This window comes from Chrysemys picta, chromosome 18 (assembly GCF_011386835.1).
Source record: "Chrysemys picta bellii isolate R12L10 chromosome 18, ASM1138683v2, whole genome shotgun sequence".
NCBI lineage: Eukaryota > Metazoa > Chordata > Testudines > Emydidae > Chrysemys > Chrysemys picta.
In genome coordinates, this window is record NC_088808.1 from 16,076,156 (window position 1) to 16,100,713 (window position 24,558).

Consider the following 24,558-nt stretch of genomic DNA (forward strand, 5'->3'; position numbering starts at 1 on the left):
AAGAAAGTGTTTAATTGCAAATCATAGACTGAGAAATGAGAAAGATCTTTAGAGAAATTTACTGGAGTCTTCTCCAAAAGAATTAAACACAAATGCCAACAAAGCGTGTTGCCTGCTGGAGCCTGCTGCCACATCAAGTCACCAGACCAAATCAGGTCTTATGCAGGACTCAGAACCCTAATTTTAGGTCAACATTTACGCTGACATCCTCACCACTGTTCCAACCCCTTTATGCCAGGCTAGAGTGGTGTGAAGGGGCTCTGAAAGCCCCCAATGTGCCTATAAAAGGATGACCTGGTACAGGAAATGCAGAAGACAGCTGGACAACTACCTTCCAATGACCTTCTCCCAAGCTCTGGCCAAGGGGGATATACTAGGAGTAGGGCTGCAGCATGCACGTGTGCAGAGATTTTGGGCAGCACTGCAGCCTATAGTGTAGTTAGGGGAGGCTGCCATAACTTAGACAGGCTCCTGATCTGTCTAAATTTTGGGCCCATGGAGCAGCCCAGAATCAGAATGACACAAAGGTGTCAAAGCCATTTTAGCCCACCCCTCTCTTGTGGGCTGCAAGCCCAGTGCTGTGCCCCTAAGAGAGACAGACCAGAATAACACCCTTAATGTCTCATGCAAGGGCAGGTTTATACTTTATAGGCAGATACTACTACCGCTTAGTTTAATTGGCACTTTTACAGTTCCCATCTGTTGATCTCAAGTGCTATACAAACATGAATTAAGAGTCTCACAACTCCCCTGTGGGATACATATCTCCATTTCATGAACTGAAATGCATGGAACAGTTTGTGTGAGAAGCAGACACCATTCCACCCAAGTAACAAGTTATGCCATAAAAACAATAAAAGTGAACAAAACGAGGGCAGAACTTTAACCCACAGTCCATTTTAATTCTCACTTTAAAGAGCCAGCACTTTCCACCATGCAGAATAGGGCAGAATAAATCTTTGCATCATAAATCTAGCTCTACATAAGTGCTAAGCAGTAGATTTTTAATTTCTTTATTTATTTGCATCCTGCGTTAGGAAATGAACTGTATTAAAGGAAACTGGATCTGTTTGAGGTAAAACACATCAGTGTAGACAATCCCTTAGGAGGTTTTCTTTGCAACCATAAAGACTAGAAACTTTTATTTAAAAATGAAAGCTAAATTTCTGGGGGAAAATCAATGTCTTTATACTTGCCTCAGCCGAGAATATTTTTCCAATTTCTACCTAAAATGCTACCATTAGTTTAAGTTAAAAGGCAGAGACAGGCATATCATAATTCTGTACCCATTGTGTAGAATTACAACTGTTATTTTATATTTCACTAGCATAACATCATATCTTTCAATAAAAACTTACAAACAAATAAAGTGTGAAAGCAGTTACAGATGAAGCAGTTTAATCATATTTTGTTGCTGATCAGCTAAGGTGGTATCACTTCCTATTGATATTAAGGCTTTCCCGGGGTTTTTCATATGGTTTACTCATAAACAGCTGCTTGGCAACTGTTGGAGTTAGTGAGTAGCTTCCTGGCTTAAAAATAATCTACATATTTCAGTGCAGAAGAGAATTTGGAAACCAAACTCTCTTTAAACAATTTGTGATAGGTTTTAAGATATAAACTGGCCACTTGCCAGCGGCACTCCCTTAAACAATGGTTACACCCTCTATACAGCTGAAAAAGAAATAGCTGAAAGGGAATACACTTTATACAAGTTCCCAGGGTAAAAAACATCCTACAGGTGCTGGCCTGGGATTGATATTGTTCCAAATAGAAGACTAATATCTGACTCTAAAAGAAAATTTCCTTCCCTGCCCCCAACAAATTCACATGAGAAAAATTCCTCCACGCTAAGCTCTCCCTTTATCCATCTGATGTTTTATAAAGAGAAAGAAATTCTAGCATTTTATATATTAAAAAAAATACAAAATACAATTGCTGCAGACCAATTTAAAGCTTTGGTTGCAACTGCTAGTAACATGCAATAAAGATGGTCTACCAGCTGTGGACAGTTGTGAAACTCTCAATGCTGATTTTACACTAAACACAAATGTTTTGCAATTTGTGCATCCTAGCAAGTCCCTGTACACAAAGGCCTTCTTGTATAGCAGTGCAGCTTACAATGCAGCTACAGTAGGACAGACTATCAGTACCAACATTATTGTTTTACTTTCATCTGTTGATTTACCCATTCTAACAACAGACTCTTTTCAGTAATAAGCATTATAATACAGTATTGAAGTATTATTAGAAGTGTTATGATGGGTGAGTCAACAGATACAATACAGAAGCATTTCTAAGGACACAGTCACACTGGTTATTTTGTAAGGGGCTCTGTTACACAAAATGATGGCCTTCATGGACATGCGCTTACTCATTCATTCCTTAACAATTCCTTTCTATATTTCAGTCTTGCCCTTTGCTGACCACACAGCCAAATCTAAGCAAACACTTGTGTGCTGATATTTGTGTACAGATGGAAGACTAGTTAAAGGGGGCACAGTCAACTTGATATTAGTCATTTAAAAAGAAAAAAAAAGTAAGTTAGTTTCAGGCACTGCATCTAATCCTGTGCCCCTCTGCCAACTGCTGTGGTTTCACACTCTCCATTTCCTATTTTTGGAATGTTCTTTCTCCCATGGTGCTGTGTGAAAGACCCACACAAAACAACAGAGGAAAGTGAGTCACTAAACAAGGGGAAGATGAGAATGACTATACACAAAGTGCTGTCAAATACATTAAGCAAAAATGTATTTCCCTCTATTCTCCATCAACTCTAGTAATCTCAGGCGTTACATGTAAGAACAGTAAGTAAACATTTCTCAGGGAAGCGTATTTTTAAGTTGCTGTTATCCCTTTAATTCAAAACCACACAAAATTAATCTTTTAAGCATGAAATTACCCCATTCTGGGATTATCTGCTAATCAGTTTTAATCTCAAAACAGGTGCCCCATAGTTATAGCTAATTAAGAGTTCAATCCTGCAAAACTTTCAGCGCCCACAGCTTTCAGTGAAGCCAACGAAATCTGGCAGTGCTCAGCACCTTGTAGAATTAGGCCCTAAGGTTCATTTGACTGAAGCTCTTTCAGGAGAGCCCTGTCTGTGTTAATCAATTGGCACCTGTGTACCTACAAATACCTAAAGTAGACAAGTTGCACTGGCATGAGGCACCTGTCTGATATAGGTGCTGATCTGTACATGGAGGATCTTGGTATTGGGTTGGCTGAACTCCTAAGTAGCCCATGTGGAGTAAGGTGGAAGCACTAAGCTGATACTGGCACCACCTTGTGGCAGGTGCCCAGTGCAAGAACTTGCTGATTTAGGCTCCAAAACCAAAAAGGTAATTAAGTGGCATCCCAAGGGCATCTCCTTGCGAGATTGGGGCATCGTTTGTAACCCCCTGGGATAAATGCAAACCAGAGGTCCTCAAAAAGAAGAGGGATGCTAGCGGACAAATGGAGGGGCCCAGAGACTTTCCTAGTGTAATGACTGGCTCCTGCTGCGGTGGGACCCCCCAAGAATTTGCAAAGGATCACTTGAGCGACTGCACTTGGCTGTTCCCTGGAGGAGAACCTTGGATATAATTTGACTAATAGAGATGTGGCCTGGTTAAAACCCATACCATGTGTCCTTGCCTTTTTCCACACAGTGAGCACACCAAACACTCGACATAGAGAAGCTGCACTCACATGAGGCAGGGTTTACACCAATGCCACTTAGGCCTGGTCTACACTGGGGAGAGAGGGGGAAATCGATCTTAGTCACGCAATTTCCACTATGTGAATAACGTAGCTGAAGTCGACGTACTTAATCTACTTACTGCGGTGTCTTCACTGCGGTAAGTCGACGGCTGACACTCTCCCGTCGACTCTGCCTGCGCCTCCTGCCCTGGTGGAGTACCAGAGTCAACGGGAGAGCACTCGGCGGTCGATTTATGGCATCTAGTCTAGACGCCATAAATCGACCCTCGCTGGATCGATCGCTGCCCGTCAATCAAGCAGGTAATGTAGACAAGCCCTGACACTCGTAAGCTGCCAAATTAAGCGTCACCCATGTAAGTCCTGCTTTATGCTAAATGCAGCATGTCTACATTAGGGTTTGTGCAGTGCACATTTCCTTAATATCCAGTCAAAGGGGGGGGGGGGGGGAATGCCTCACAAATTACTATGCTGATCATTTTTCACACCATGATCATACAAAGCAAGATGGATAAAGCCCAGAAAGTATGAGAGAAAGAAAGACTAGATGCCAATATTTCCCACAAAATACACATCTAGAATGTGGTTTTCATTTCTCTTAAACAAAAATGCTTGGTCACAATTGTGACTACAATTCTACAAATGTATCTGTCACAGAGAAGCGTGAAATGTGTGGTCAAGTGAATCAAATTTCTAACCATTGCAAGTCTTTCCCCTCCTACCTATTGCATCTCATTTTTCCGCCACAACACTGCCTCATCTAGGAAAGCATTTTGTTGTCTGTAATCCTCTCATTTGCTATGAAAGGTATTAGTTTCATTCACTCACCCACGCTGTGTACAAACATGTAAATCATTAACATTCCCATCTCGCAGAGCAGACATCCCCTCTCTGTAGGGATTTCAGAATGAGACGTGCACTCCATTTGTAATTATCACTTTAAAAAAATATCCAGGCAGACAAACTGCCGCCCCCGTTTGGTCCAAGAGCCAAGACAATTACTGCAAGCCTGTGACTTGCTTCAGTAAACAGATGTGATGCTTCCAAACTGATCTGTCTTATTTTCAGTGTCAAGGACTATGTAAAAATGACAAAAATATTAAAAACCTCAATTGTCTTTCCTCTGCCAAGCAAACTCTTGGAAGCTCTGGCTCACTTTTTCATTGATCACATGGGTTGATTTTCCGGAGATTCTTCAGCTGGCAAGATCCCAACAGGGTGAAATTCAAACTCTATCGGGTTAAACCCGTTCGGAAGCACAGGTCTTTTAAGTTCCTTCTGGGTTTTTTAGGAGAGTCTAAGCATTAGTCTTGACAGACAGAGAGACAAGGCAGGTGGGTTAGTCTTCTCTTTCCCTAGCCAGCAAAGTGGCACCTTGTCTTCTCTAACAACTTGTCCCAGTCAATAGTACAGTCACAAACACCCTGCCAGAGGGCATGAAATAGTGAGACTGTGGGGGAGGGAGCACAAGAAACCGCACTGTGTACATTTAAAAAGAAAGCAGAAACTTTTCTATCGGGTTTAATTTGTTTTAGTCTGACAGTATTGTAGTACTGATAGTAATGAAAACCTGGCTGCAGTCAAAGGCTCTTCTTCACAGCAGCACCAGCTAACAAACTGCAACTGCAGCTACATCAATCCCCAGGAATTTAGGTCACTAAGGCTACATCTACACTACAGGGGGGAGTCGATTTAAGATACGCAAATTCAGCTACGTGAATAGCGTAGCTGAATTCGACGTATTGCAGCCGACTTACCCCGTTGTGAGGACGGCGGCAAAATCGACTTCTGCCGCTTTTTGTCGGCGGCGCTTACTACCACCTCCGTTGGTGGAGTTAGAGCGCCGATTCGGGGATCGATTGTCGCGTCCCAACGGGACGCGATAAATCGATCCCCGAGAGGTCGATTTCTACCCGCCGATTCAGGCGGGTAGTATAGACCAGACCTAAGAGGGTTGGAGGGAAAGAGGTGAAACAGGAGTTTAACACTTTGTCCTCACCTCAAAACAAAGATCTTCCTGTGCAGCACCAACACAAAACAGCTCTTCCAGTTTAACGCAGAAAACAAATCCATGACATTTATACCAGGGAGCACTAGCATTTCCATCACAGCTTCACATGATTATAGTGGTGGCTGAAACTTGGCAGATTAGGCTGTCAAAAGCTTTCAGACATCACATACCTAATTTGAGAAGTATTCAATGAAAAAAGCAAATAAAAGTAAATAAAGGTCAAGTTTGTTAGCTCTACACACTGGAATGCTGGTAGCCCAGGGGTGAATCTCATTTTGCCGTTATTCTCCATGGGCACCAGACTCTGCAACATCCTTGTAGAAATTCTGATGTAATTACTGTTTTTCAGCAGCAATATTAACAAGATTTGGGCACAGACGCTAGTTTCTCCTAGAACACAGTTTCATTTGATGCAGGAAATTTTTTTAAGCTCAATAGTGGAATTCTGACTGTCTGGGTGACCAAACATTAGTAATCTTGGATCATATCATTTATAATGGCCATAAATACTCAGACAACTCAAGCAGTATTAAAACCACCGTACCAGCAGTCAACATAGCTTTTATTACTATTATGCACCTCTGTACCCAGAGAACCTCAAGGTTTATAGATAAGCTAATTTGCTCAACTGTCAGAAACAATTCTCTTGAACCTTCAAAACAGAACAGAAAGAAGTATCAAATATATATTCAGGTCACTACTGTGAACATGGGCAAGGAGGTGGTAATGCTGGAGAACTGTCAGGTAAATCTATTTTTCTTGTGTGGCTAATCTAGTAAAGAGCCACTAAGATCTAGACGGCTTATGCCAAGGATGCAAGTTATACCAGACCAGTCTTTGGTCAGAATGATGAGTTTTAATCCTTAACATCCTGGCATTTCCCAGGCTTCCAGCCAAATGAAAACTTAGAGAAACTTGTATATACATATCACTCATTGTACATCTGCTGTCTCCAAGGAGGTAGTAAGTATTACTATGAAATAGTCACATAAGAGTTGAGGTCTGGTGAACAAGGATGTAGATCAGGACAAAATGTAAGTGAAAGAGCTGCCAATATATACATACAGAATGTGTATAATTGGTTTTACCTGAGTCCAAGTTTAGAAGAAAAAACATTCACCTAAATGCTTATTTTTTTTCTTGTATATTTTACTGCAGATTTTAAACAAGCTCCCTTCTTAAAGAACTGTTAAGAGAGCATTGGCCTGGCAGGCTTTTCCAAGGTACTCCAGCTCTATATTTTAAGTGCCTCAATTTCTTAGAGCAGAGGTTCTCAAACTTTTTCTTTCTGAGCCCCCCCCCCCCTTCCTCCCAGCATGAAACTTCATGGCCCACCTATGCCACAATAACTGGCTTTCTGCATATAAAAGCTAGGACCAGCATTAGGGGCTAGCAAGCAGGACAACTGCCTGGGCCCCCACGCCACAGGGGCCCCCATGAACTTGTTCAGGCTTCAGCCCCAGGTGGCAATGCTCATGGACCTGGGCTTCAGTCCCATGCAGTAGGGCTTCGTCTTTCTGCCCTGGGTCCCAGAGAGTCAGTCTAATACTGACCCAGCTTGGAGGCTCCTCTGAAACCCGCTCAAGGCCCCCTAGGGGGCCCCAGACCCCTGGTTGAGAACTACTGTCTTAGAGGACATGGATGAGACAGATGACACACACGCACTATTTGCCAGTGATATAGTCACCTTTCAGTCTGGTGTTGAGTCATCCCTTGCTGATGGAGGGGGATGTTTTGTTTCTCCTTAGTCTGAACAGCACAAGGGAGATGACAGTTTGTGTAAATACTAACCACACTGACATTAAGCGAACGCTTTGCTGCCCATAGGTTTTTCTTTAGCTCTCTCTCTAGCAATTTGCATATAACACAGTTTTGTTTGGGGTTCTTTTTGGTCTTCTCCACTCTTTTTTCTCCCCTAGAGAGTCCGGTAACAACACTTACACTGGCCGCCACACTCAAGCAGCATAGTGTTTTTCTTTGTGCCAAAAGAAATATAATGCAAGCCAAACTGTGAGGGGCAAAAATAGAGGAATGTCCTGACCAGTTCCGGTTTAGCCTGACGTGTGTAGCAAGTGGTTTGTTAAATCAACTTGTTCACACTAAACTAATTATTACTATGTTAGTAAGAAACCATAGCCCCAAGGAATCATTAAAATCTACAACTACACCTACAACCCACAGGACACCAAGGACAGAAATAGGTGACTAATGAAGACTAAACCCTCAAGTTACACAGCTCAAAAGCTTCCCCACCTCCACGTACTCTATTCAGGTTCTTATACTGGGCCAATCAATATAGTATCTGAGCCCCACTTAACCCAGTTTCATTGAAACAATGTTGAATCCTCATTTCAGACTGCCTTCCTGGCCAATCGGTTTGAAAATGTTTCAACATAGGAAAAAAAGTGTTGTAGCTGTACAGCTAAATACCCAGAGAAACAGAGGTCTTATTCAACCAATTTAAGTCAGAAGAAAACATAATCGGCCAAATCCTACAAGCCTTAGAGGGCAAAGCACCCATTGATCTTAATGGGCATTTTGCCTGAGCAAGAACTGCAAGATTTGGCCCAATAGCTCAAAGGTACATCAGCCCTCAATTGCTCTTTGTTATTATTGACATTTTCCATCTCACTCCTTGTAAATATTATTAAACTCATAATCTCAGTAAGCTACTGTTTCTTAACTTACGTTTCTGTTAGTTTGTTTTATTTATTTTGGATTCCATGAAATTTCTAAACAAAAGTTACTGGAAAGTTTCCAAAGAATCTCAAATGTGATCCAATCACTTGGAAAATGTTTCTGCTAGTGGCCCATCTGTTGGACAGTTGGGTCAAGTGTGGAATTTTGCTGCTGTAGGAGCATTTGATGACCCGTCCCCTCAGGGAAAAATTCCAACAACTCTAGGAATCTGACAGGCTCTGGGAATTTTTAGACTGAAGACCTTGCATATTTATACATAGATATAAAAAAGGATATTTCAGACTGGGTCTACACACAAAGTTGCACCAGTCTAACTAAGGCTATGTACACATTACAGTTTAGGTCAATAATTTATGTCACCCAGGGATGTGAATACGCCACCCCCCGAGCAATGTAAGTTACACCCATCTAAGCACCAATTTGGACAGCGCTTGCCAGTGGGAGAGCTTCTCCCATTGGCTTAGATTAAAAATTGTGCACTAGCAGTGGTATAGCGGCGCAGTTGAACTGCTATAGGCTCTGTAGTGTAGCCATAGCCTAAAGGTGGGATTTTACACCCATTTAGTTAAAATGGTGCAATTTTGTCCATGGACCCTGTTGAATCAATTTAAACCTGGTTTACATCAGTTCACCTTGTGTCAGTAAATTTACAGGCACAAGCTAAATCAATAGAACCAATTTGAAACTGATGTAAGTGTGCCCACACAGGAATGACTTTACCTGGGGAATAAGGAGGAGCTGATGAGCTTCCAAGTAACAAAGAACCTATATCCACCCAAATCTTCCTAGGGCTTGTCTATATGCAGAAATTGCACCAGTTTAAAAAACAATTTAAGTTAAAGCAGTGCAACCCCGTGTGGACATTCTCATATTTGTTTAAAACTGGTTATGACTGGGGTTATTTCACACCTGTGAATTGACCAATGCAAGGTAAACTGATATAAACCAGGTTTAACCCGATTTAAGAGTGTCCACACAAAGCTGCACCACTTTAACTAGTATAAAAATCACACCTTTAGTTAAACTGGTGCAGCTGTGTGTGTAGTCCAGGCCTTCACAAACAAAAACATAGGAGGAAAATATTTGAAACATATTACATATAAGCAGGCTTCTCTCTGAACACACAGGACGAAAGTTTCCCACAAGGAGTCAGTGGTTCTTTAAAGGGGCACTGTCAGCTTGAATATTTTGAAATTGACTAATAAAAAAAAAACATTCTGATAGATAATCCATTTTAAACAGTGCTTCTTGAAATGTTTCTTAAATTCCTTTAAAATACTTTATAAGGGTTCTTCAGTTTCCCTAGGCATCATCAATGCATTTTTTTCAGGAAACTGAAAACTTAAGACTGATAAAACATGGGGGGGAGGGGAAGAGGAGGGGGATCTTTACGTGTAAACAGTCTGGCACAATGAAATCCATGGAACCTGTGAGAACTCAGCCCTTCCAGGGATCAAAACCAAAGTGTGCAAACTACATGAAGATGTAGAGGAAGCTGTCTGCATCATGTCCCACCACATACTCCATAATCCATTCCATTTATCTGCACAGTAGCTCTGTTAAGTCCACAAAGTCCCCCAAATGACAAACTTTGGCTAATGTAGGTGTAACTCCAATAAAAAGGCACAGCCATCACTTCGGCAGACTTTTGTGTTTCAAATAGTATTGTGCTACTACAGTGGTTCTCAAACTTTTGTACAGGTGACCCCTTTCATATAGCAAGCCTCTGAGTGCGACCCCCCCCATATAAATTAAAAACACTTTTATATATTTAACACCATTATAAATGCTGTCTGCAAAGCAGGGTTTGGGGTGGAGGCTGACAGCTCGCGACCCCCCATGTAATAACCTCGTGACCCCCTAAGGGGTCCCAACCCCCAGTTTGAGAACCCCTGTGCTACTAGCCAAAGTCCACATTTAAGAACACTGAAAGGATTCACAGAACACTATCATCTGGACTTGGTAGAAATGCACTATAAAACCAGAGCTAAAATATTGATCTTGCCCTAAGCCCTTTATTGCATGACATTTATGTTCAGGAAACTTTCTAAATATGGAGTACATTCCTCAGGCTATTTTAACACCACTTGTACAGCAGGGACTGGGTGGTTTGGTAGATTAGAAGATGCATCAGAAAACAGTCCCAAAAGATTGGAGGATAAAACCACATACGCCACACAATGTAAAGGCAGTATTAAGAATCAGGCTGATGAGTAAATAAGATGATATTGTCTGCAAACTAGAGGTTAACAGCCGTAAAACCACACATTAAGTGCGTTGGTCAAATTCTATAATGATACACTCTACTTTCGCAAACATTCAAGACTGCAGCATTCAGTCACTAACTTTAAAGCTACGTGTGTTATGCATGTTTCAGAAATACATTCACATGACAAAAACTCAAGATACAAATTTAACCCCCTGCATACACGTACGAAATAAGTTTAAAATCTCTCCACTGTGGAGAAATTCGAATCCCTTATATATTGTTTGATACTAACCTTTGATTTTTAAGTTTCTCCTGGGGGAATTCTGCACCACTATGCAAGGCAGAATTTGCGCAAAATTCCATGTTCCCCCTGCAGAATTGGGGCTGCAGAGCTGCTGGCCGCCACTAGACTCTGCAGAGCCCAGCTCACAACGAGGAGAGTGCCCAGCCCACCAGGGATGGCGGCTCCTCACTCTCTGGCTGCCCAGCTTGAGGATGGGAGAGGGCACAAGGGACCCAGCTCTGGCAAAGGGTGAGGAAGGGCAGGACCGCACAGCACCACATCCCCCAAAGGGACAGTAAAGAAGCTGGGCGGAGGCAGCTGGCTCTGGGTGTCCAGGCTGGGGACTGCCTCACAGCTGGGCTCCTGGGGGGGGGAAGGGGAGAGTGTGGGTGCCCAGGCTCTGAGGGTGCCCATGGCTGGGCTCTGGAGGAGAGGGGTGCGGGTGTCTGGGTTCTGGGGGTATCCCAGTGCTGGCTCTGGGGGGAGGGGGCTGCAGATGTCTGGGTCGAGGGGGTGCCCTGTGGCTGGGTTCTGGAGGGTGCAGGTGTCTGGGCCCGGGGGTGCCATGACAATGGGCTCTGAGGGGAAGGGAGTGCAGGAATCTGGGTTCTGGGGGCCCCATGCAGCCCTCTCCAGCATCCCCCAACTGGAACTGGGTTGTTGTAGGGGTTTCTTTAACTCTTTAATCTTTTGTTGTTCTTGTCTGTATTGTTGACACACTTGCTGACCGGTATTTTGAAATAAATTACCAAAATAATTGAAATAGGATAATTATATTGTGTTATTTTGGCAAAGAAAACATGCAGAAGTTTGCAGAATTTTTAGGTACAGAATTCCCCAGGAGTATTAAATCCACTCACTGCAGGACTTGAGTTCCATTTCTATCTGGAGACATGAGGAGTATCTAAAGTATCTACAATACAAAATGGAATGCGCTTTCCCATGTTGGGGTACAATCATATTGTAACATGGTCTCCTTTCACGGGAGTACTTTGTAGAGAAGACAGGCCCTTAGTATTTCTCCCTAAACATAATAATGCACTAGTGTTTCATCAGTGGCACCTGCAGCACTACCGGAGCCCTGACCTGAATCACATTATGTATGACAGTCTCAGAGCATTGGGAAAGCCCTAACGTGCATGAGCATAGATCCTATTCCTGGGAAAATGAAGCAAGATGCTGGAAAATGTTGGATTGCTAGAATATGAGTCGAAACCCCTGCACCGTGCCCTCTCCTCTGCCAGCTCACTCACAACGAACTGACCATGCTCCTTGGTAGTTAAGGGGAAATAAAAAGGTGAAAGAAGCATGCAAGTAGGAAGCTGCCCAGGACAGAGACAATTCTGACAGTTTAGCTACTTATAGGTCAGATACCATAATACTTGAAGTCACTTTGCTAGATTTGACATAACATGAAGTGACAATGTAAAACTGATTCTCACACACATATTGTATGTCAGAGTTCCCATGATATTAGAGTCAATGAATGTTCAGATACAGACTATTAATGCTCCCTTTCCTGAACATCTGTTACACTTCCCTGTTACATCCGTTACACTTCCCTGTCCCCATCCACTTCTGCCTGGAAACACTACCTCCCAAGGTCCAGCAAAGAACAGTGGTAGCAGTGGCAACAACCATGAATGGATTTAACATCAAGGGATAATGTTAACAATGAGGGGCTGTATGCGTGAACTACAATACAATATAAAGGAACTGGAATTCAGCTGCTCTATGTGCTGTGTGAGGACAGTACTGCTGTCTCAAGTAAATGAAATCTTGTGTAGAAGCATTTTTCTATAGGCACAAACTACACATAGTGTTCAAAAATATCTTTAAGAGTACAGACTGCAGCACTGGTATTTCAGGAGTAAAGTTGCCAGGCAGTAGTAAAGTGGCAGTTTGTATAGCAGTGTTGGAGAATGTTCCTGGGGCAGCATGCTCCAACCTGTGAAAATCCCATTTTACCTATAACAGCTGACACAGAAAACTTATATTTAGATGTAAATAAAGATACATGAACTCCTGACAGAATGTATACTCGATTCATCCCAGCAGTTCTGACCAGATTCACTATCACAGCACCAGACTGAAAGAAAATTCAAATTAATGGAACAGTCAGGGCAATTTATGCCCCCAAATTAGGTTCTATAAAATCAAGATTTTACACAAACTAGCATGAACAGAAACATTTCCATCAGGTTTTTGACATTTATTTTGTCTGCAATGGAAGCTGTTCATTTTTTTAAAAGGAAATAACATTCTCCTACAATATTTCCAACCCAAATGTTGAAAGATCCTGCTAATATACAGAAACTAGAAAGTGAGAGTGTGACTAGAAGCTGATTAGTCTATTATTTTCATTGTCTGAGGTGAAGTTCAAAAAATAGTGAAGCATCAATAGTTACAGTCAATATTTGAAACAGAACAGAGAGGAAAATGAAGGACCATCATATCCAATATGGAAAGCTGTATAAATGGTGTGTGTCTTTTTATCAGAAGTAGGCTCTGCTGGAACTGGTCTGGAAGACCAGACTCTGTGTAATATGGCTCTCTATGAGCTGAGGGGTGAAAACATTATCTACATAGCTGGCTACTCACCTTAGAGTCTCAGCTACACAGACACTGGTGGGGAGTGTCAATGCCACCATTTTTGGATGACTGTCAAATACTGTTACTATGTCACACAAACTACAATTGTTGCGATGGCTGAATCATGGTATTGTTTACTGATGTAAATAGAGCAACCTGAGCTGAACAGACCAACCAGATTTGAGCCTGAAAACTCACTGCTGACACTAGAACAGCTGGCCTGATTTAACCAACCAGAAGCTAAGAAAGAGTCCTCAGAAAAATCTAATCACAGGCAAAAGGGAGGAGGGTGTCCTAAAGCACTAGGTGGGATTACACTATTGTGGTATTACATTATTGCCCAGCGTCCCAATCAGAACTGCAGCCTATTGTGCTAGCCACCGTGTAAACACAAGGTAGGAGACCACAGTCCCTGTCTTGAAAAGCTTAGGACTGGTCTATGCACAGTTTTTACTCCTGGTGTAACTATTTCTGTCAGGGATGCAATTTTGTACAGAAACAGTTATATCAATACAGCGCCAGCACAGTAGGGTTCTGGTCCATGACTAGGACTCTTGGGGCTACAGTAATACAAGTAACAACAACAACATGGATGCAATTATACTGGTATAAAGGTGCTTTATCCCACTATAGCTTATTCCCCTTCCTGCCTAGGAATAAGTTATACCAATAGAAGTACCTTTACATTGGTATAACTACGTCCACACTTGGGGGGGTTGTACCAGTCCAACTATATCAGTACAGTTAAAGCGGTGCAACTTTTGTGTGTAAGGCTATGACCTCGCTACGGGGAGGGGGGGGAGGGGTCAATTAAAGATACGCAAATTCAGCTACGCAAATAGCGTAGCTGAATTCAATGTATTGGAGCCAACTTACCCCGCTGTGAGGACGGCGGCAAATCGACCTTCGCGGCTCCCCCGTCGACGGCGCTTACTCCTACCTCCCCTGGTGGAGTACAAGCGTCAATTCAGGGATCGAATGTCATGTCCTTACGAGATGCGATAATTCGATCCCTGAGAGATCAATTTCTACCCGCCGATTCAGGCTGGTAGTGTAGACGTAGCCTAAACAAGGCCTTAGAGTCTGAATTTCACAGGACAGATATAAAACAATCAAAAGTTGCCAATGTTCAAAAGGTAAAGGATAATATAAAAGTATCGAATTACGAACTAAACTACTTTCAGTAGGAAAACCAGTTGCTGCAGATGTTTCAGAAGCTGAGAAATCCCTTTGCTTGCATGTCTGTAGAGGTTTTTTGTAGTTAATGCAAAGTCGGCATAGATGTACACTGGCTATTTAAATGAAAAGATTCCTTTCAGTACTAGGCAACAGTGCATATAAGAGGTCAATGGGATTTAACTTCTTTGCAAATTGGCACTGCCTCTACTACCGCTGAAACCCTTGAGCATTAGCTTCTGAAAAAAACCCTATGGGTAATTGGCTAGGGGGAAATGGAACAAATTAGGGCCTCTGAATTTATCCTAACTATGTAAGATAGTCAACGGGGGGGGGAGAATGAAGGCTATTAAGTCACCTTGCCTGTGGCTATCACATGTAATTTATTAGCTTCTCATATACATGGAAACTGCATGGTTTCTGGTGTTTTATCTGGCACAGAACAACAGTGATGTGTTCCATCATTTCACCTTCATTGCTGTACAAGGATGTTTTAATTAGTTCCGTCTGCCACCTTTCAATAGCAGTCGAGGGGAACATCGATGAATCCGCTGGAACATGAATAGGCAATGAGAGCTTTGGATTCAGTCTGATCAGCCACTGGATGCCATTCCTACTGCCAGGTAATAAAACACAAATACATTTCCCGGGCTAGGAATCAAGAGCTCCTTTAAAACAAATTTCAGAAATGGATCAGGTTTTACACTGACCTCTGCTTTACAAAACCACCATTAGCTCAGCTGCAGGTAAGATGCTGTGAGAGTCTCCGTAAGCCCTCATTTTTAGCCGTTTATAACAACTGTAAAAACTCATTTTGCCACTTTGTATACAGATTCTCAGCTCAGAAGCAAATGTTACACATTAAAGAGATGATACACAGGGCAAGTTCTCTCTTCCTCTCCGTCTTTTGGGGCTTTCCTAACTTCCATATACAAAGATGATCCAGTACCACTGGAAATAGCATGAGACGCACCTACTAATGCAATAGACAGAGTAGTCATTGGTGTACTGGTGGAAGTATCAACTGCAACTCAAAGCTTTTAAATGCAAAACTGAAGCCCCAAGGAAACCTATAGCATAGCCACACCTTGAATCCATAGCACCGGAGCAAATGTCTTCTTTCACTCATGCAATAGATTGTGACAACTCAAGCTGGTGCTGATAAATTACAGGCCTATTATAAATGGGGCATGTTTTTGCAAATGAAGCTGTGGGCCTAGATGAGACAGATTTGTGCCGTGTTCTTGATCAAAAGTAAACTTTCCATATTCTCTCTACTTGCCAGGAGGAGGTGAACAAGAGCCAGTGAGAGCTCCTGCAGGCACCTGTGGGATTACACCAAAAGATATTTTTGGATTCACTGAAATTCAGTCTCACTTTGTTAGAGAACACAAAATGACTGCCCACACCCAGAAAATAAATTTAGCCATTGTTTCCAGTTTCAATTTTTTAGTTGACTAAGTCACAATCCAGCTGCCTTGCATTCCACTGGACTTCAGCTGTCTTTTTCCCCCACCCACTCCTTTCTTATAACCATTATGAGCATCTCAACCTTGCTCCTGTGAGCCCGCAGGCTACATTTTTTAACAGTGTGGTTTTGAAGCCAAGCTGTTTTCAAAACCCATCAAGCTTACACCCAACATCTTTTAAAAATGTGAAACACTCTTTGTACCAAGCTCTCTGGGAAGTGTCAAGTCATGATCTTTGCCTTGTATCTCTACATCCTGACTCTACACACAACTAGGCAAGACTTTTTAACACAAACTTAATTTTCAGTAAAATGTCTGTATGATGACAACATGGGAATGGAATTCAATGAAGAATGCAGGAGATGCTGAAAGTGTGAGTACTGAAAGATACCAACTGATCAGCCTTCCTGACGATGAACTGAGTCCATACAAGGATGCAGGCAGTGGAGAGAGTTTAATCTCCAGTTTCCAGGTCAAGACATTTCACCAGAAGATTATTACTTTGTTTGAAAGGCACTAAGCTGGAAAAGGGGCATTATGTTGGTCAAATGCAGAACTTCTAATTAACTTGAAAGTCTTCCTTCATATCTAAGAACTTGGTACAGTGGTGGAAACAGAGAGACACATCTGCCCAGTAAATCTGCCTAAATACAATTCAGTCCAATGTGGAAGGGACTGTGGAAGACTATATTGATATGAAAATAAGGAGTCAACATGGGATAATTTCCAGATTGAGCAAATGATGAAGAGGTGATGAAAGGTAGAAGAGTCCTTGATAGTTATGAATTTACTTTTCAAATGATCCAACAGGCAAAAACTAATGTACTGAGAAATTTCATCTCAATACTCCACCATTCAAATATGCACAATTCAACACGGCATAAGTCAACGTGAAAGACTCTGGCTGAACAATAAAGTTCCCATCAGGACGTATAAATTCTTGCCAGTTGCATTGTGTTGTGTCTTTTTATTTAACTATTTCCCATAAGAAAAGTTATCTTGGGATTTCCTGTAGAAGTTTATGCTGACAGCTTAAAAAGCAGGAGATTTTACAACTTTACTGAACTACTTAAACATATAAGAAAGAGCTGAAGACAACGATGTTTGATGCCTTCGTCTGCTGTGAAAAAAAATACCTGCAGTCGGCCACTGAGCTGAGCAAAAATTTTCATGCCCACCAGATAACACAATCGCCACAAAGCAACTTGTACCTATACCCCAACAACCTGCTTCTGAAAAGACAAATGTATAGAGGTGTTAAAGAGCTTCCTAAACACTGTTAAGGTTAAGAATGTAAGTATGCATGGAAGATAACAGCAACCTGGCATAAAGTTTCATTCAATCTACTGAAATCCATGTTTTCTAAGAGACTATCAAATGGACCCTGTTCACAGGGGAATTTTTGATTTCTAGGCCAAGGTTTGATTGCATTTTATTGCTCTCTCTTTTCCCATAGATTTGAAGGATGCAGGATAATTCAGCTCCCTGGAGTCTGTGATCCACCAGATAAGTAAATTCATGAATTCATCCCTGGTAATAAACAAATCAAGCAAAGTCTGCAGCTTTCTCTGCTCTTTCACAGCAACCCCATTCTGGATTTTAGCTCAAAATTGCAACATTGACTAGATCAATGGGGTGAAGTGGCACAGGTCTGGAATGGTGGTGTTATATCTGGGATACTGGAAACAGACTTCATACAAACAAAAACTAAGGCAACCCTGAGAATTACTGTAACTATTCACTGAAAGTCAAGGTTAAAAGCTGCAAACACAGAACTGGAGAAAGGAAGAGAAGATAATCTAATATGTATTTCCTACCTGAAATGGAGAACATAGAGGATTTGCTTTAAGGAAGTATTGAAGAGTCACCTGACTTGAGCCTAAGGGATGTGGAAAATCTAATGCCAATAAATTGAATGTATCATCATGCGCCGCATTGCCACATGGAACCCCATGTCGCCAAAGCAGTGCTCTGAACTGTTCTATAGTGACCCTGTTTCATTCACTAGTGGTACTGACAGACTCCAAAGGGAGCCTTGTCCACTCTTCCTTGGCCAACAGGATGGCAGCTATTATTTATTATTGTGTCTTACTAGTTTTTATTAAATGCTATCGTTTAACGGTTTTTGGGATAGTTAATATCCTCTTATATCAGACAGAAGCAGGACCCCCACATACTGCAAAAGGTAAGATATGCTCTCTTTTTTTCAGCCAGACTGGACATATGTTCTCTCCCTCCCACTCAGTATGGATAGTTAGAAAAAAGTCATTCAAAGCCTAAGCCAGCTTTGAAGATATCCAGTATCACTCCTTATCACTGGCAACTTCATATTTAATTTGCAACATAAATGGATCTACCGTATATTGGCACTCTCATAAGAATGTCTACAGTGAAAGATGTATACAAAGTGCAGGCTTTAGCCCCTTGGCACCTGCTATATAGTTCTGTATTTCAGTGCATCTTTAATCTGCTATTGTACACTTTGCAATAGGATAGGGATAAAATTTCTCTCCAATGTCACAGACTATGTTTATTAGGTGACACTAGTGATTAAACTTATGCTGATTATAATACGTACCCTCCTCACCCTCAGTACCATGAGTATATATTACTGAAGTGGCTGGCCCCTAAGTCTCCTGGTTTGACTTAGAAGTGGATTTTCTATCAAAGATTCTTTCCTTTGAGAAATAGAACTACAAACAGTTGAAGGACAATTTCCCTTACAGAGCGAACTGCCACAACAATGTGTGTCTGCTACAGACAATCTCCTGAACGTTTCTGCACAAAGGCTTCACCCACTGCATCCTCACAATTGTACATTTTACAGTATTTGCACAGGGCCAGGATCCTGCAAGATGCTCCAAGCTCTTCAATGGATTCTCAGCACACTGAAAAGTCAGGCTCATAGCTTGCCTGGCATCTGTGTTTTATACAATATGGATGGCCTCTCTGTTTATTGTTTAGAGAGCAGCACTGCACTCGCCCCTCTCTGCAGACTGATTCATCTTCCTTCTTTGTACTTCTCTTTACTTTTGTTGCTGCTGGGTTATATTAACTATTCTGACAGTGTTATTTACTGCACACGAGTAAATAAAATGGGATCACTTGCTTATACAACTGCAGTTACTGCCTATGTTACTATCTATATTTATGAAGATCACAATCAAAATTCACCACTGCAGGTGCCAATTCCTTTGGAGCTGACCACACATCTATGCATGCTAACGCTTTCAAATCTTACCTAGTTTATCTGGGATGAACAACAATGATATACTAATAAACATTTTAAAAGTATATGCAGGATCCCAGAGTGTAGCATTTTGCTGTGATGCTATGGGGGAAATCATGCATGGATTAACATATGGTATTTCTGGAATCACACTTGTCCTATGATGCGATGCACACTAGTTAGACAGTAACTTAGGGCTTGTCTATACTTACCGCGCTGGTTCGGTGGCAGGCAATCGAACTTCTGGGTTCGATTTATCGCGTCTTGTCTGGACGCGATAAATCGAACTCAGAAGTGCTCCCCGTCGACTCCGGTAATCCTGCTCGCCGCGAGGAGTACGCAGAGTCGACGGGGGAGCCTGCCTGCCGCGTGTGGACGGCGGTAAGTTCGAACTAAGGTACGTCGACTTCAGCTACGTTATTCACGTAGCTGAAGTTGCGTACCTTAGTTCGATTTGGGGGTTTAGTGTAGACCAAGCCTTAGTGCTGAGGCATGTCTCCAACCCTATGTACTGTACTTAAAAGATGGCTAGCAGGCAATTACATTCACTTATTCCTTGGGGCCGCTCCAGAACCATATCACAGGAAAATGCATTCTGATGCAAGACAGCTCAGAAGCCAGAACAAAATGAATCTGAATGATCAAAAACCAAAAACACTGCCACCAACGTTAGCACCTTTGCTAAAAAGATACGGCCTAACCAAAGGCTACTGAACGTGAATACTATACTCCTCACACTCCCCTGCTGTACCTGCCCCACAGGAAACTGTCTGTTCCTTGAAAGGAAAACCACAACTCTGATTTTTCTTGCTAATTAAATGCAGCATAATTAAACTAAATAAATTCACTGTTTAATTTGCAATACACTAATTGAATCTTTAAATATACCACTTACGCTACATGGAGAAGCAGGGGGCATTCAGCCATCTCAAATGATAACTGAGAACCTGACATGATTTCCAGGAGTACGGAGACAATCTGATTCATGTGTAAGTATTTTTCAATTATGTATCCAGGTTTAGAACAGGAAGAGCACCTTGCTAACTGCTCGTTGTACTGCAGTCACCCCAGCCTGACTCCAGAGCTTTGCAAGGAGGATAGGAAAAAGTGAGCAAGTTCTCTCTGAAATATGCCTACAGACTCATCTTTCCTCATCTGATTACCAACAACAGAAAAGTTTAGCAACTTACAATTAATCATCATGTGCAGGCCACAAACTTCACAGTGCCACAGGTTTACAGACTGTTAAATTCAAATGACTGTCAACGTGCTGGGGTGTGCAAAACAACAGAGAGAGAGAGAAATAGATAAGATATTTATGAAATAGTCCTGACCTTCTCACCAGTAAGGGTGTGTGTGTGTGAGTATAGTATTCAGGTTCAGTAGCCTTTTCTGGGATAGCCCTATCCCAACAGTACAGAAAAGAGATCTAGAGAGAGAGAAGGTAAATATCTTGCCAGGAGGGTGCTTTCAAAGGCACAAGTCACTCGGAGTGATCCAATACACAAAGGTAATAGAAGCAAGACGCAGACCCGGGCAGTTAACCCAGGAAACCGCCGAGGGAGGGAAGTAGCGCTGGGACAACCTCTCCGTCCCCTGAGTACGGAAGGCAGCGGGCAGGCAGGGCTAAGCGCACCGAGATCTGACTCCTGACAGGAGACTTCCCACCGCCAGCTCTTCCCCCTGCCGACATGGGCTGCGAGAACCCAGCCCGCAGAAACACGAGCCCCAGCCCACCACACCGCACTGCAACCCCCGACCCCTCGGATGGGGGGTCCCCAGCCCAGCACCTCCCCCCCCCCGCTCTCTCTCCCTTCCCCTCAGTCACTCGCGTCCCCCCATGTGTCCTGCTCCCCGCGGGCTCCACATCCCCCGCTGCCCCCCAGGGCCCGTCCCCCCTCACGGGAGAGTCCCCCCAGCCTAGGACAGCCGGCCCGGCCTCCATCCCTTCCCGGCAGGCCCCGGGCCGCCTCAGGCGGGCTCTGCGCCCCCGAGCCCGGCCGGCGATGGGGAGCAGCAGCGTCCGGGCCCGGTGGAAGCAGCCCGGCTGGCCTCAGGGTAGGGGGAACAGCGCCCGGCCTCCCCCGCCGCGGCCCCGGCCTTTCCTGCGCGCCCGCCCGCCCGCTCACCTGCTTTCTCGATCTTGCCGGACATGTCGGGGCCGCGCCGGGGGCCGGGGCCGGGCTCCGCGCTCCGACCCCAGGGCTCAGGCCCAGCCCAGCAGGAGCGAGCGGCCGGGGCGCCCTGCTCCGACCCGCCGCCTCCTGCTGCTGCCGGCCGGGCTGGATCCGGCAGAGACACTGCGGCGGCGGCCTGTAGGCTCCGCGGTGGCGGCGGCGGCGCAGCCACCCCCCGCCCTCCGCCGGGCCGGGAAGAGACGGCCAAGCAGCCGCTCACACAGCGCGCCCTGCCGCCCGCCCGGGGCACGGCAGCGCCGGGGAGAGCCCCTGATACCCAGGGACAGACCCCCTGACAGACACCTGGGGGGGCACGAACCAATGTTGAGTCCCTGACACCCAGGGATAGACCCCCCTGACAGCTGGGGGGGGCACTAACCAGGGGTGAGCCCCTGATACCCAGGGACAGACCCCCTGACAGACACCTGGGGGGGCACGAACCAATGTTGAGTCCCTGACACCCAGGGACAGACCCCCCTGACAGCTGGGGGGGCACTAACCAGGGGTGAGCCCCTGACACCCAGGGACAGACCCCCTGACACCTGGGGGGGCACGAACCAGGGGTGAGCCCCTGATACCCAGGGACAGACCCCCTGACACCTGGGGGGGCATGAACCAGGGGAGAGCCCCTGATACCCAGGGACAGACCCCCTGACAGCTGCTGGGGTAGGGGGGCACTAAGCCAGGATGAACCCCTGACACCTGGCAAGAGACCCCCAATACCCCAGGGACATTAGCCTGGGGAAAGCCCCTGACACCCGCAGGGCACTAACCTGGGGAGAGACCGCTGATACCCAGCGGGCACTAACCCTTGACACCACGGAGAGCACCCCTAATACCCAGAGAGAGTACCCCTGACACCAGGGGGATGCTAACCTGGGGAAAGCCCCCCCACCCAACATCTGGGCACAGTGGGCATTAACCTCAGGAGAGACCTTTTGAGAACCAGGCAATAACTGAAGCAAGAGGCCCTCTGACATCCAGAGGCCACTAACCTCAGGGAGAGACCCCTTGAGAACCAGGCCTCGGGGGCGGAGGAGGGCGCGGAATTACCGCTGGGGAGAGACCCCTTGACAGCCAGGCACTAACCCCAGGGAGAGACCCCCTGACAATGGGTCAGGGAGGGATTAAACCCAGTAGAGACTCCCAAACACAGCTGTATGCAGTATTGCCAATCTCAATCATTCAAAAATCCTGAGGCCGGCCCTCAAAATTCATGAGATTTTAAACAAACGTTGGGTTCTTTTTAGTTACCTCTTGGTTTCTGAGCCTTTAGGATGCACACGCTTCACGTTTTCCAGCTTTTCTCTCCAACCATGAGGGCTAGGTCGATTTACACCCACTAAGGGGCTGGGCAGTGACATCTAGGATATTCTGAAAAGTGAGATGTAATTTATTTTAAAAGAAACAGCCATGGCCCCATACACGGTGCCTTATACATAATAAATGGGGGGATGGGGTGCTCTTTACATTCCATTTAAAATGTTTTATTCTTCATTCTGTCCAATGTTATTGCTTATGGGCTAATTCCACTCTCAGTTTCAGCAGTGTAAATGCAGAGTAATTCCACTGGCTTTGATAGTTACTCCAGATTTTTTTACTCCCCCAAGAATGGAACTTCACATTGTCTCAAGGACACAATAAGGAGCTCTATAAAGCAGGTGTAGCTGCTCCAAACCTGCAAAGCACTGAACGCCTCCTGCAAAATGCTGAATCCCTCAGTTCCTGAGAGATTCAGTGGGAGTTGAGGATACTCTGCATCTTCCAGGCTTAGGCTCGTAAGGCTCAATTCTGCTGTCATTGAAGTCAATGGAAAAATTCCAGTTAACTACAATGGGAGCAGGTCTGTAGTTTATGCAACTTCCTGCATATTTTAAGCTTTAATTGGGCAGTTGCACTGCCAGGAAACACCACAGAGCATCCAAATAACAGGTCACGCAGGCCTAAACCTTAACACATGTTGCACTCTCAGCTACGCCAGTGTCAATTCAGAACAACTTCCCTGGATGTCAATGGAGTTTCTCTGAATGTACACGGCTGCAAATGAGATCAGAATCTGCCTCTTTTTCCTCATGAGCAATAAGACCCCCTTTGCTAGAACTGGATCTGCAATATCAACAGAAAACTAACTTGCCATAACACTCAGCTGTGTTAAGGCATCTAGACATTTCTTTACCAAATATTGTCATGCATGCACTCATTTTAATTTCTGTTCCAGAACCATAGTGACATCAATAAGCCCTAAGGATACAATCTTGACATGGAAGGAGAGAAACTCTGGTGTCCTCTAGTGGCAGTAACAGGATACTGTCACTGCGTTCAAGGGAGGATGGCACCAGTTTGCACTGAAATTAATAGGATCCTATTTGAAGATTAACTTGTCTATGAGACATGGGTAGAGACACGCATTACACAAGCACCTCCAACTTGATGATGACGCCAGGTATTAGCAGTAAATAAATCTGTTGTGTTTTTAGCCCATAGATGGTACTTCCTACTCACATATCAACTCAGGTATTTGGTACCTAGATATTTTTCTAGGCCTTGGTCACTTTTTAAAGGGACACAGCCAAGTTGTTTAGGCTCCACATTTTATGCACCTTGGTACAGTATATAGGAGGCACATGCCCTGACTTTACTGCTTTTTAAAAAACTGACCATGTGACAATTACACTTTGTTTAAATTGCTGTAAGTTCCATAAACAAAGCCAGCCTCCACCTGAGCTTTGTGTTTGTATAAGATCTACATCAGTGGAGATGATATGTGTTTCATGCCCGCTACTGCTCAGAATGAGACTTCTGTGCCTGCTCCGTGAGGAGACTCAACCCCTGAGTGTTTTTTTTGGGGGGGGGGGTTGTTTGTTCTTTGTTTAAAAATCAGAAATGATATTGGGACAGATTCTCTCCTTGTTTACATTGGTGTAAACAGAGAGCAACTCTATTGCTTTCAGTGAAGTTATACTGCAGTTACACTGGTCACTAATAACAGAGCCCAGTAATGACCCCAAGATCC

General features: G+C 44.0%; 1 protein-coding gene across 1 annotated transcript in view; it reads right to left on the reverse strand.

Annotated features, from left to right (window-relative positions):
* RAPGEF1 (Rap guanine nucleotide exchange factor 1) overlaps positions 1 to 21,752 on the reverse strand; it is a 130,560-nt gene extending 108,808 nt beyond the window's left edge. Inside the window, exons 1-2 of the mRNA XM_065572195.1 lie at positions 21,498 to 21,752; positions 14,371 to 14,439 (exon numbers count right to left, since the gene is read on the reverse strand). Of these exons, the coding sequence (XP_065428267.1) occupies positions 14,371 to 14,439; positions 21,498 to 21,522 (94 nt within the window). The 5' untranslated portion in view covers positions 21,523 to 21,752. The remainder of the gene's footprint in view (positions 1 to 14,370; positions 14,440 to 21,497) is intronic.
* Positions 21,753 to 24,558: the final 2,806 nt, after the last annotated feature.